Here is a 13385-nt window from a genome sequence, read left to right as displayed (position 1 = left end):
GAGACCATTTGCAATCCACTCTTTTCCTTTGCACAGGTTCTATTCTGGGTGATATCTGCATGGCTACCCAGGCCACTCTGGCAGCTCCTTGTGCCCTGGAGTAGCTGAGGGGCAGCACTAAAACAGGGCATCTGCATCTGGGCAACAGCAAAGCAGGACAGCTGCAGCCACACAATATACAGCTGATGGTAACAGAATTACTTTACTGTTTTATTCACAAAGCTGGTACGTAATTGGTAGAAGTTGCAGCTACCCAGCACATACAAAACGTGGGCGTGTTAAATCTATTAGGATGCCTTTTTGTCCTCTAAAGGGGAACTGTCACATCAATCACACCACTCATTTTTTTTCCCGTGGCATTGCTATAATGAAGATTACTAGAAGTAACAGAAAAGAAAAAGGATTCACTTTTGTTCCCTTGGCAGCTTTTGCATAGACAACCCCCGGGCGTGTACACCTGGGTGAGCTGCTCGCATGGGACCAGCAAATGCCGGAGAAGAGCTGAAGGGCGATAACCGCATAATCGCAAATCAACACAGGCAGCTAGCACAGGGCAAGCCTGGGAGAGGCTCCGGCTTTCATGGATGTCACTTTCAGAGACCCCCAATACACACAGAGTGTGTTCAGAGACAGGCGAAGGGGGAGCGGCCCTTGCGTCGGGACAGCAACGGCCCCCGCCTCCTGACAGGAGAGACCTCTCCTCTGCTTGCCTTCGGCGCTGCTGCTTTTATTAGTACAGAGCTTAGTGGTGGTTTTTTGTTTGTTTGTTTTTTTAAATTTGTCCACTTGTTGGGGAAGCGAGGGCGAACAGAGAGCTCCAGCCACTCGGCACCCGCAGTGGTCACCCTACAGAAAGGCGCGGTTGCGGCTACGGCTCCCTCAGGTACCGCCACCTCCCGGACGGAGGGGGCGCCCCCGCTTCCCGCTCCCCACCCAGTCGCTCGCTCAGGCTCCGAAGCATGCGCAGAGCTGGCGACAGGCGCTGGCCCCAAGGCGTCACGTCAGCTCCCGCCCCTGTGGTGGGGCCGAGCGCTGTGGTTGGCTCTCGGCAGGCGGAAGCGGCCTCTCCCGCGGCCTGTGGCGGCTTGGCGGGAAGGGCTGGTGGGGCCTGTGGTGTGGTGAGGCTGGTTTGGGTGTCGTGCCTGTGTGCGGCTTGTGCTCTGCCTAACGGCTGGGCTGAGGCGGGAGGTGAAGGCGGCCGTCTTAGCCCAGCCGAGCCGGAGCCATGCAGGCCTTCCTCAAGGGCTCGTCTTCCATCAGCACCAAGCCCCCTGCTGCCAAAGAGAAGGGCCCAGCAGCTGGGAGCAGCGGGGAGAGCAAGAGGCTCAAACCGATCCCCTGGGTGGAGAAATAGTAAGGGATTTCTGGGGCAGTGGGGTCGCTGACCGGGGTGGCAGTGGTTGGTCTTGCGGGGGAGGTTGGCTGTGGAGAGGGTATGTGGAAGAGGGGAAGGGTGCATAGCAAAGGAGGTAGCAGCTGTAGGAAACACGGGTTTAACTCTTTGTGTTATGGAGGAAAACCTGCATTCTGAACTACTGTCAAAGCTCTGTGTAGGTGTTAGCAGGAAATGCTTCCATTACCCATGTCAAGTGGTGCAGCTTCATCGCTTGGCTTAATGCAGAAGTGCATTAAATGCTTCATTTTTTAGAGGCCTTTGTGTGCTCACGAAGTTGCAGTGTGCAGTATAGTTCTGCTTCTAAAAACAGCTCAGGCAGGTATTTACAATAGAAATAGACAACTTCCTGAGAAATTAGATCGCTTCAGTAATGCAGACCAGAGGCATTCCTGCTATGATTTTGACTTCAATTAGAAAATTCGTAGCAATTCTTCAGTACCCGGTGTATCAGAAAGGGAAACGTTTTTCTCAGTTTCATTTTTCTTGTGAAACTTTGTTAGCTAACAAATTAAATTGCATTTAATGTATTTTTATCTAGTCGACCCAAAAACGTGGATGAAGTTGCTTTCCAGGATGAAGTTGTTGCTGTGCTGAAAAAGTCCTTGGAAGGTGCTGATGTGAGTGTAATGATAACATCTGTCAAATTAGTTTAAGCAGAAACTTTAGCCAGTGGTAATGAAAACTACTTGTTTCTAACTCAACAATGATTACTTTTATAGTGGTACTTTAGAAACAAACTAAGTGGCTTCCTTGTAGTAGGTTGTGATATATCCATAAAATTTGTGATGTTTCCAGCTCCGATTGTCAGCTCCGTGATGCGGTTGGAATTTTTCTGGAAGAGCTCCACTGGTAAACTTCTTGTTAGTAATTTCAAATCTGGAAAGGCTTTTATTATCTCTACACTACTATTCAGCTACTGGCTGAATAGCTTTTGGCATTCATATTGAAGAGGAGGGTGAAGTTTTTCTTTCATAAAAAAAATCTGGATTGCCAGTAGTTCCTAAGCAGTTCTCACGATCTGTCAGTGCTTCTGTGAAACTGCTAAGCTTTAAAACAGATACAATATTTACTAATCTGGGAGGTTTAAGTTATATGCCAGATCTCCTGCTTAGATTGTGATCATCAAACGTTTTGGGTTAAAGTTTCCATGTAAGTCTCTTTGGCTGTAAAAGTGAATCAGGTGAATTTCACGATGACATAAGAATAACAAATGGATGAGCAGATCATTTTCAGTTGCTTTTGTTTGCACTTGGATTTGCTTTTGGATAAAAAAAATAATAAATATTCAGTATGAATGATGATTATTTCCTCTGAACCAAGTGACAGGGAGATGGAAGGACTGGGGGGGAGAAGTAGGCAGCCAAGAGGTGGCTGTATGTTTTTGCAAATCTGGACTTCTTCCTTCATACATGCTGAAACGTTTTTTTGCTCAACATTTCACCTAGAAAGGTCATTCTTGTGCTCCAAAAGCTGTTTCTGTTTTCATAGGCTTCTAATGCCATTGGAAGTGATTGATAAGGATGTTCTGAAAGTGACAGTTGTGATATGGCTGTCTGCTCACCAATAGCCAGAAGAAACAATTTGGACCTTTCAAAGTTTTATGCAAGAATTCTTTCACTGGCAGTGTACTGTCATGCACGGAATGCACAGCTAGTCTTTAGTGTTTGAAAATTTTCTCTTCAGACAATTTTCTCTGCAGTTCTGGCTTTCACTAATATGAATCTATTTCTATCTGAAAATGCTAATTTAAATTTGCAAGAGCAGAAGTACCTTTTTCATTTGAGCCATAGGGAGCCAAAATGAAGCTGGTATGACAAAAGTGGGAAAGACTTGTTTAATTTCTGTCTTTAGTTCATGCCTCCAGATTCCAGTCACTTGGAGAATGTTGTTGCTATGTGACCTTGTATATAATGCTATACTACTAGAAATCGGGGTTTCAAGAGCATTGCTGTTATATTGTAATGTTTGTGCAGTTGGGGTTATTTGTAAGGAGCTATTAACAACTAAGGAGAAATGAGGTGTTGCCACCTCTTCTGTCTGGACATATCAATCATGTAACAGCGCTTAGGTGATGGGTTGTGAAGTTCTATTTTGAGCAACAGCTATTTAAAACCCTACAGCTTCTGGATCAGCAGTGTTGTTTGGATTATGTTGACTGCCTCCTGAGCTGAAAAGATAAATTATAAATTCTGCTTTTTGTCATAGCTACCCAAACTCAGCAAGGCATTTGAGAACAAAGTCATGCAAGTATTTGAAAATACTTGAAGCTTCTAAAATTTGGATATTTTTGTTAGCTCATGGAAGAACTCATTCTGTCAAAAAGGCAAAAGTGTAATTTAAACTCTGAGGTGGCTGGCAATTTGAAGATCTGACAAGATCAAAGAAACAGCTGTGACAATGCTGTAGGTTTGTGTAATGTGCTTTATTTAAACCTTGGTGTTGAAAATGGAGATCCAGTCCTTTGTCGATTGGCCTGTATCTGTGGGCCTTGTTTTGGGACTAAATGGAGAAGGACTTTAAAGTCCTTGCTATGTCTCCATCTGTAATAGCAAGCATCAATCTTGTTATAAATTGGAGACACCCGAGTCCAAGTGGTTTTGAACTGGAGAAGTTGATTTCTGTCTGTAGGACAGTTGATTTATTGTTGTGTTTTTGCAAAGAAACTGACAAGTGTCATAGTATTCTTTTGATTTTCACTTACCTGATGGTGTCTTAGCGACCAAAAAGAGAGTTAAGTGTAGGATTATCATTGCAGTTTACGTATTCACTTGTACTGAAATATCTAGGAAAGGAGCTGGGGTTTGCACTGTGTGGTAACTTTCCTGTGTGCAGGGTGATTCCTGCAGGTATTCTGCTTACTCCTAGCATGCATGGAAAATGGGTAACCGGATCAGATTGCAGTCTGTTTAAAAATACTGCCACAGTTACATAACAGCTCTGCACGGTGAAAAAGTAGTGTGAACCCTGGTGAGAACTTCAGTTGGAAATAAGGATAAAGGAGGTTGAAACAGAAACAGTAGTAAATGGGTTTAATGGAATTAGGAAACAGAATCTTGTTAAAATTTTTAACCTTTATTAATGCTAATTTTGAGAACTCATAGAGTGTGAATTAGCACAGAGGCATGAAATTGTGAATCTCCATGAAAATGTCTACCCTTGGAGTGTGCTAAACTACCATGGTTGGTGAATTTTCAGCTGTCGTTCAATAAATATTTCCTCTCCTTGGAGCTTTCCTAAAAGTTACAGAGAAATAATAATATTGTGGTATCTAACTAAACTTGAACAAACTTACAAGTACTGGGTGCTGTCTACTTTCTAGTAATTGGGGAACTGAGCAAGTGACAATTGGCAGAAAGAGCAGGCAAAACTGGAAGTGGATTTACTTACTATAAGTTGACTGAAGACTGAAGTGGTTCTGTCTGTACTTTTACGGTTACATACACAGATGAATCTGTTCTCTGTGTCTTATCTTAGTTGTTAAAATGGGATGCTTGTCTACCAAACTGGTCTCTTTTCCATTTTCTGATTATGGATTTTTCTACTCCTCTGTTTTCCTCTGCTCTCTGGATTACTTTGTGTTTGCTGTTCCCATTCTGCCTGCATTGCTTGCTATATTCAGCATAAAATTCTCTAATCTAAATTTAGTTGACTTTAAAAAAAAATATTAAGGGCTGGAAATAAAATCATATTGAGATGTTTGTCTTTTCGATACTAATCAGAAGGGGCCACTCCTTTAGTCACCTCACCTAGTTTGGATTCCTTGACTAAGGATGACCTGAACTGTGTAGCCTTCCGGATAGTCTTATTAGCCTCCTGTTAGTATTAGTAATTTTCCATCTGTATTGAAAATACACATCCTAGGACTACTGTGTTACACAGCCTTCCACTGTTTCTTTGACTGTCAGACAAAACGAGTAATTTTATTCCAGATGATGAATTCCGGGCATCTAGCAAATATTTAGCTATAATTCTCAAATTCTGAGATTTTGTGCTTTGTGCTGCTAATAAGCATCAACCTATAATTATTGCTGCAGTCTTTGTAGTGCTGCTTTCATCTTCCTGTGTCAGCATATTTCTTTACTACATTCTTACTGTTCATGCTGAGGTTATTAATTAAATTATTTGAAAGATCAGTTAACCCAATCTTTTTAAGAAATGCCCCTGGTCTCCTCCTTTGCCAGCACTATGCATTCCAGTCAGCCTTTGCCAGTCTCTCTTTGATTAGTGTTAGGCAATGTCTGCAGTGCACTCACCACAATATAGTGCAGGCATTTACAGGCTGCCTTGGATTTATTGCAGTAGAGCTAATGGCAGCAGAGAATTCTCAGCACAGCTTGAAAAGGCTGTCTGGGGAGCTGAGACAGTAAAGAATAATTAACCTGTGACAGATGTTGTCACAGCTGCACTGCAAGAATTGTCCAGACTGTTTGAAGGCATCCTTGGATAAATGTCACTGCAGTCAGAATGCAAATTCTGTAGGCTTTAGTGATCTCAGACATGACCTGAAAGGGCTATATAAAAATAAAATACAAACTCTAGTATCAGTTTTGATAGAACATGTGATTCTAACACAGTGCATTCTGTGTGATGATTCTCTTCATTCTGTGTTATAAACAGCATTTGTCCTTTTTTCCAGCACTTTGTACAATGATCTAGAAGTGAAAGACTTGGTATTATTTACCTGGAGGAGTAGATAGTTTCTTCTTCTGTAGGTGCTCTGATTTTCACTAGGTTTTCCTGTTTGAGGTTTGTTTTGTTTGTTTGCTTTTCTTTAAAATGTTGCCTTTTTGTTTCAGCTTCCCAATCTGTTGTTCTATGGCCCACCTGGAACTGGAAAAACTTCCACTATTTTAGCAGCTGCTAGAGAACTCTATGGGTAAGCGGGGATCAAATTACTTTGGTGTAATCAACCATCACATCTTCTAATAATGTGGCAGAGTGTCTCTGGTCCTCACTTGCTCTTGCTTAGCTTCTGTGTCTTTTTCAGGACATCTTCACATCTAATTCAGCTCTAACATGAGATTTCTTTCTTGTCCTGCCACAAGTTCTGTTACTAATACAGACTTCAACACTTGAGACTAGCTGCCATGTAGCCCTGTAGCTAAGAGTATGGATAGAAATGGCTTGTGTATTCCTTACTGAACTCTGTAAGGGAATTAGTTTTAATCGTTATTAGATACACATGGATCTCAAAGTACTTCATAAAATGTCTGAATTGTAGCCTTTCTGTTATGGAAGTAATATTGGGAGCCAGACTAAAATTCAGCATGTGTACATTCACCAACTCACTTGTAATGCTTGGGAGTTTTTCAGTAGTGAATTCAGTGTCCCATAAGCAAAAAATGGATGAGAAGGTTGTCTGATGTTATGATCAAATCTAAAGTTGACTTTAATACCTCCTTTCCCCAGTCCCTATTGTCATCTTTAATTCTTGCCTCATGTTGCCTTTGGAAAGAACCATTTCTGGTTTAATAGCGGGAAGACTATCTTGTGTGTTCATTTCAATTCCCAGAACTTAAAACCTGCTGTATTTTTTTTTTTTTTAATCAGAGACACTGCTGTATAGTACTGCTGCTAAATACTGTCTGTATTATACTTTCTAGGTATTTCTTTCTGATAGTTTTGCAACGGCAGAGTGCTGCCAGTGACTGTATCTGGGCATTTAACTTGTTTTTCCACATTGCTCACAGCCTATAAGTAGAAATGCATGTATTAGAGTGCTCTGAATGTAGAAAGCCAACTTCCTACTTTTTTTTTTTTTTCTTCCTGAATAACTGATGTAATTTTACACTTCATTGTTTTCTGCAGTCTGGGAGGCAATTGTAAAAATAGCTAATGGAAATTCTTACCTAGTGCTTAATGATCTCAACTGTCTTTTAACAAAGTCTGTTGTTTAGTAATGCTGGCAAAAATAACACCTGCCATTCAAAAAAGGCCAGAAGGGACTTGTACAAGAGTTAGCAGCTAACATGTTGTTTAAAAAAACTTTTGCAGGCCTGAATTATTCCGGCAAAGAGTCCTTGAATTAAATGCTTCTGATGAGCGTGGAATACAAGTGATTAGGGAAAAAGTGAAAGCTTTTGCTCAGCTAACTGCATCTGGAAGCCGTTCAGAGTAAGTGCTTGGTCAAACCCCTCTTGCTTAGGACAAAGTATCTGATTGTTTTTATTTAGATAAATTTAAGAATTCTAATCTAAGTGATGGGTCAGCACTGCCCAGGAGTTTACTACATGAACAGTCCTTTGGCTAAGCTTTGACTTTATGTAGATTTCATGTTGAAAATCAGGTACTGGATCATCCATAGTTGATAACTTGAATACCTGAGAGGAACTTTTACTAGTTCTGTTAGAGAGGCAGACAGGGAAAATCCCAGCGGATCAAGCCTTCTGGATTTGGTGATATGTTGTTGCTTTGGTAAATACTGAGTACCACATGAAGAAAAGCTTCTTTGGGTAAATTGTGGTAGAGGTTACTTCTCTAGTACCTCTAATCTGCAACATCTCATACCAGATGGGTGCTAGTTTATAAGACTCTAGCAAGATTCTGGTGGTGAGAAACCCTGTGTAGGTGAAGCTGTATGTGTGGAAAAAAAACAGATTGTGGAAAGTAGCAGGAAGAAACTGCATGCCAGGACCATCTGGCAAGAAGTGGTCTTCTGTACTGAAATTAGTCTGTGGGAGTGTTCTTTGAAGTTCAAGGAATCAGGAAGCCTGTAATAAGAAGAGCTGTATGAGTTGTTAAAAGAAAAAACTTCGAGTGTGAATTTTAGAGGACTTTGTAGTATTCAAGTGTCCATTGTTTTATGGGAACTCAGCCATGTCCCTCCACCTCCTTTATCACACGTTAGTGCTTTATGTAAAAATAAAAAAGATCGAACCTCTGCATACATTCTATTTGTTGGGGATAAATAAGTAAAATACAACTTAATATTTGTAGTGAAGTTTTTTTTCCTTCACTTGTACTGTACGTTGCGTGTCTCCTGGATAAGAGGTTTCTTATTTTTCAGTGGTAAAATGTGCCCTCCGTTTAAAATTGTGATACTGGATGAAGCAGACTCAATGACTTCAGCAGCCCAGGCAGCCTTAAGACGCACAATGGAAAAAGAATCTAAAACAACACGTTTCTGCCTTATTTGTAACTACATCAGCAGGTGTGTGTGGAATCTGTTGTCAGTTTGGACTTGCTACCCTTCCTGTTCTGAAGTCTCTTCCCCTATCCCCTCACCCTGGAGAGGCTGATACCTGATTTTCACAGTTTTCATTTCATACAGATGTAGGTCTGTGATATAAGACTGAAGACAATGTTCACATTTCACCTTTTTTTTTCCTTTTAACTGTTACGCAGTTTTAAGTCTTTGTTGCCCTTTTCTGACTTGGCTTTGTATGAACTTGACCCATGTGTTCATTAACACCTTCCTTCCTTTAGAATAATTGAACCTTTAACATCTCGATGCTCCAAATTCCGCTTCAAGCCTTTGTCAGACAAAATCCAACAGCAGAGGCTATTGGACGTTGCTGAGAAGGAACATGTGAAGATCAGTAGTGAGGTAACTTTATGGTTGCCATGTAATTTTATTCCTCAATCCAGTGTGTAGTTCCATTGCAGTGAAAGGGGGTAAGTCAGTGTACTTCTCCAGACTGCTCAATTGTATTAAATATATTCACTCAGTTACGTATTACTCTCCTTCCATAGATGGAATGAAATGCTAAAACTTGAGCAATTTTATGCAAAACTGTAGGGCTTTTTGTTCTGTGCTGTGTATGCTTGCATTAAATCATGCTGCATTCTGAAATTGTCAACACACATTAATATTAGTAGAGAGGTTGCTTTGTAACTTGTGTATTGTGCCCATCTGTGACAATCTGCTTTGGGCACTACTTGGTGTTTTAAAATCAGTGTGCTTAGAAAATGTACTGAACTTGAATCAACAGTGAACATATAACTTGGCATTTTCTGATGTTATTTTTCAGGCAGTGTCATACCTTGTTAAAGTGTCAGAGGGGGACTTAAGGAAAGCAATTACTTTTCTTCAAAGTGCCACTCGCCTAATGGGTGGGAAAGAGATCACAGAGAAAATAGTAACTGAAATTGCTGGGGTAAGCCATGCTTTATAGTTTTTCCTGTAATTACCCTGAAAAGCATTTGTCTAGTAAATCTACTTGCTACTTTATCTACCTCTGGTCAAAGTTTGATTTGTCAAAATTTGGTTTGTACTCACTAGTATTGCAGTGTGTTACCAATACACTGTCCACTAGAATTGGATGTGTGTATGTGTGTGTGTTTGTGTATAAACAGTGGAAAATACAGTTTGGAAACACCACAGAGAAATGACATTCAGTAACAGCTCACTTTCAACTTAATGCTCCCAGTGACAATGTCTCTTCAAGGATCTGTCTAGATTTTGTGTTTTAACAAAACAGCAGTAATAATACTGACAGGGGCAGGAGAAACCTGAGAGGAAATGTATTTAATAAACCTTGTTTGAAGGTGTTACTATAGCAAAAAGAACTACTCTCTAAAGCATGAAAGGGGAGGAGCTGAGAAACTGAAAAATAAATGGACTTTAATGATGCACTTCCAGCAAGTTGTTCAGGTTTCACTTTGTCATGGCGTCTGCCAGCTTTTTGTCTTCTGACTTACTGTCTGATCTTGTTGCATGTCTTCTTTTGTATGTCTCCCTGGTGTTTTGCTTAGGTATAGAATGGTACAGAAAGTATTGGCTGATCTCATTGGTGAAGTAGTCCTCCACTTAGTGTCCTGAATAAGCAATTGTGTGTTTGTGTGTTGGATTTATGAAGATGACTTTTGACAAATCACTGTCATTATATAGTTTTTATTTCAGATAGGACAAATATTGCAGCTGACTTTTTGCTCTCAAAATTTAGCTTGTCTGTCTTATTTACTTGCTTGAATGTGGTTGGGTGTGTAGAAGGAATTAATGGATAAAATGGCCTCCTTCAGAAACAGTTTTATGTTACTGTAACCATCAACCCCCATTTTAAGTTTACAAAGTTGAAAGTAAGAAATGTAGCTTCTTGTTACAGGTCATCCCTAAAGAAACAATTGATGAACTGCTGTCTGTCTGTGGGAGTGGTTCCTTTGAGAAGCTGGAAACCCTGGCAAAGGTAGAGTCCTCTTAGTGCTCTAGCCTGGATATTTTTCTACGTCACTTCCATGCAAATCCTTTGTTGCTGGGCTGCAGCTAAAGATCACTTAGCCCCAGGTCAGTTAGGATGTGCATTTTAGGAAATGTGTCTTTTACCAGTTGGTTCCCTGATCTTTCCCTTCTGAGGAAGAGCTGTCAAAGCTGCAAGATTTCCTTCTAGTGTGATTCTGGCTTTCCCTTGAGTTGAAGTGATGACATGTGGAGCTGTTGGTCTGAATTAAAGTAAGAATTCCTAGTCAGACACTTGGCCTCAGGCCTTTAGAGATGTTTTCAGTAGACTGGACTGGCCTCTGGACTTATCACCTTCTTTATTACCTGAAAGCTGTGTCAGATAGGAAATATCTGAATAATGCTGTAATAAGTCTTCAATTTTAAAGTATTTCTTGTCAGTCTTACAGTACATTAGTGATTAAATTTGTCTTACAAACTGCAAAACAGATCTAGCTGGCGAAGCCCAAGCTACTGTTTTCATACAGAAAAGATTCTTACTTTTTGAAGAATTCCTAATCTCATTAATTTAAAGAAGGCCTAGACACTCTTGAACTGGATTTTACATCAAGATGTTGTCTCTGATAGAGAGGACCATGCCATAGTATCAGTCTCATTTCCAGTAAAATATTCCACATCTGTATGGAAAAAGCCAGTATGAGTCAGCCTCCTGCTTTTTACTTGGATGAGCTGCACTGGATAGTTTTGGCATGACCTCTGTTTTTGAGTCTGGATTTATTGTCCAGTAAACTTGCAACATACCTTAAAATTGTTGTGCAAGGATTTGTGCAGATTTCTTACACCTTCACATTTACCTACCATGATGCCTGATTATGTGTTGATCTTAAGAGATGATAATGCAGGTTTTCTAAATCTTTAGAGCTGCTATGGTCTTTCCTCAAAACATGATCTAGTCTAATGGAGTAGTTTGGAACAGGTCTCCAGTTTCTAGAGTAGGTGTTTCACAGTGGGGTTTTGTTTCAAATGTTAGTGCTCAATATGTAGTTGATACAATTTGTCCACGATATGTGAAGCATAGGTGTGTTTCTTGCTGTACAGAAAAATAAGGTTGCACCAACTCTTTTTCTATTTTCATAAACTTCTCTCTGCATAAATGGCTTCATAGCTTCAGTATTTGCTGGTTTTGTAACTGGGCACCACTGATTAATAATACCAAAAAAAAAAAAAAAAAGAGGAAGGAGGGCTATCTTTACTTACCATATTTTTCATCTTATTAAAAGTTTTGGCTGTATAGACCCAGACCTCTGCCTTTCTGAGGCTACCAACTGCCAGATGAAGAAAATAAATCCAAGTAGGTGGCACTTTAAAATGTGGTGGCTGTGAAACTGCCACATGATGCTGTGGATGCTAAGCTTGCCTAATTTTAGAATAAGATCGGACAGGTTCAGTGAAGGTTGTTAAATGCTTAACATGTCTCTAGCTCATGAAATCCCCAAGATGTAAACTGTCAGAACCTGGAAGAATGTTTGGACAAAACGATGGCTATATTCCTGTCATGCTCTCGCAGTCTTTCCTGGGTGCTCATGCAGGTCACTGTCGGGCAGGGTGTTGAACTGTACACAAACTACTGACTTGTCCTATCAAAGTTCCAGAGGAACTTCTAGTACAGGCAGAATTTTTCCAATTGGTTTTCCTCTTTGTGGTGTTTCTGCCTCTAAATTATTTCCATTTTCCTCTTTCCCTGACACAGAATCTCATAAATGAAGGGTATGCTGTTGCTCAGCTTGTGAACCAGCTGCACGATGCTGTTGTTGAGAGTGAAGATTACAGCGACAAGCAGAAATCTGTCATAGTTGAGAAACTTGCAGTAAGTCTGTAGTCGAGTTGAATAAACCCCACCACAGTCATCTCCACTTTATCAATTTTTGGGTACATGCTCTCTCTCCCAAGTACAAAATGGTTGATTTTTGGTTCTGAATGTTTCTTGGTACAGCCTAAATTTTTGTCCTGAGAAATTACACAACAAATTGAAATACACTGAAGAGAATTATTAGATACATTATATTGTTCTAATGGAACTCAAGGAAAAGGGTTGTGAATTTGGAGTTGCTTGGGGTGGTTTTTTTGTTGTTTTTTTTTTTCTTTTTGTGGGGGGTTGGTTTTTTTTTTTTAATAGAACATGGCAGGGAAAATCAGGATGAGATTAAGTCAGCACTTAAAAAAATTGGGAGCTGTAAAATGTGAATTTGCAGCCTTTTCAAATTAAATAATTTGGTAAATTTTGACCAAGAAGACAAGAAAGTTGTGGTGATTTAGCTAAATTCTCTGAAAGAAGGCCAGGTAGTGTTGGTAACTTGTAGCGATGGCTCCTAGCAGTCAGCTGAAGAGCTTCCCTTCCTGTGTATGAACTGTTGTGTCTGGGCCTCAAAGGAAGTGTGATGGGTGTGGGATGTGGCTGCTGGACTAGCCATTGCAAATTAATGAGCTGGCAAACTTTATCTTGTTCTCCATTGTAACCTAAGAGACCACTGTCTCAAGCACCAGCATTTTAAGAGTTTTACTCTATTCATTCTTTTTTTGCAGGAAGTAGACAAATGCTTGGCAGATGGTGCTGATGAGTACTTGCAGTTGGTGAGTCTCTGTGCCCTTGTGATGCAGCAGCTAACACAGAACACTTAACTTCTCCAGCAGCAGCTAGCCACAAGTGGAGCAGCTTCTGGTTTCTGAGAGCAGAGACTTTTGTGCTTTTGTACAGTTTTTTTTTGCAATAAAAAGCTGCTTAGCAGTTGGAAAAGCTCTTGCTGGAATATTTCTTTTTTCCCACTAGGTTAGAGATCACTGGTTGCTGTGGGGTCAGTGCTGCTCTTGCTTTGT

General features: G+C 40.5%; 1 protein-coding gene across 1 annotated transcript; it reads left to right on the top strand.

Moving 5' to 3' along the window:
* Positions 1-1225: 1225 nt before the first annotated feature.
* Positions 1226-13213, top strand: RFC4 (replication factor C subunit 4). The gene is made up of 10 exons (XM_054386090.1): positions 1226-1353; positions 1935-2013; positions 6193-6272; positions 7391-7510; positions 8403-8546; positions 8822-8942; positions 9367-9492; positions 10441-10521; positions 12262-12378; positions 13095-13213. Exons 1-10 carry the CDS (start codon positions 1226-1228, stop codon positions 13188-13190), a joined length of 1092 nt encoding a protein of 363 aa, XP_054242065.1. The 3' UTR covers positions 13191-13213.
* The last annotated feature ends 172 nt before the right edge of the window (positions 13214-13385 follow it).

Source organism: Indicator indicator, chromosome 13 (assembly GCF_027791375.1).
Source record: "Indicator indicator isolate 239-I01 chromosome 13, UM_Iind_1.1, whole genome shotgun sequence".
NCBI classification, from domain to species: domain Eukaryota; kingdom Metazoa; phylum Chordata; class Aves; order Piciformes; family Indicatoridae; genus Indicator; species Indicator indicator.
Note: the sequence above shows the minus strand (reverse complement) of the source record. Positions and strands in the feature narration are given on the sequence as shown.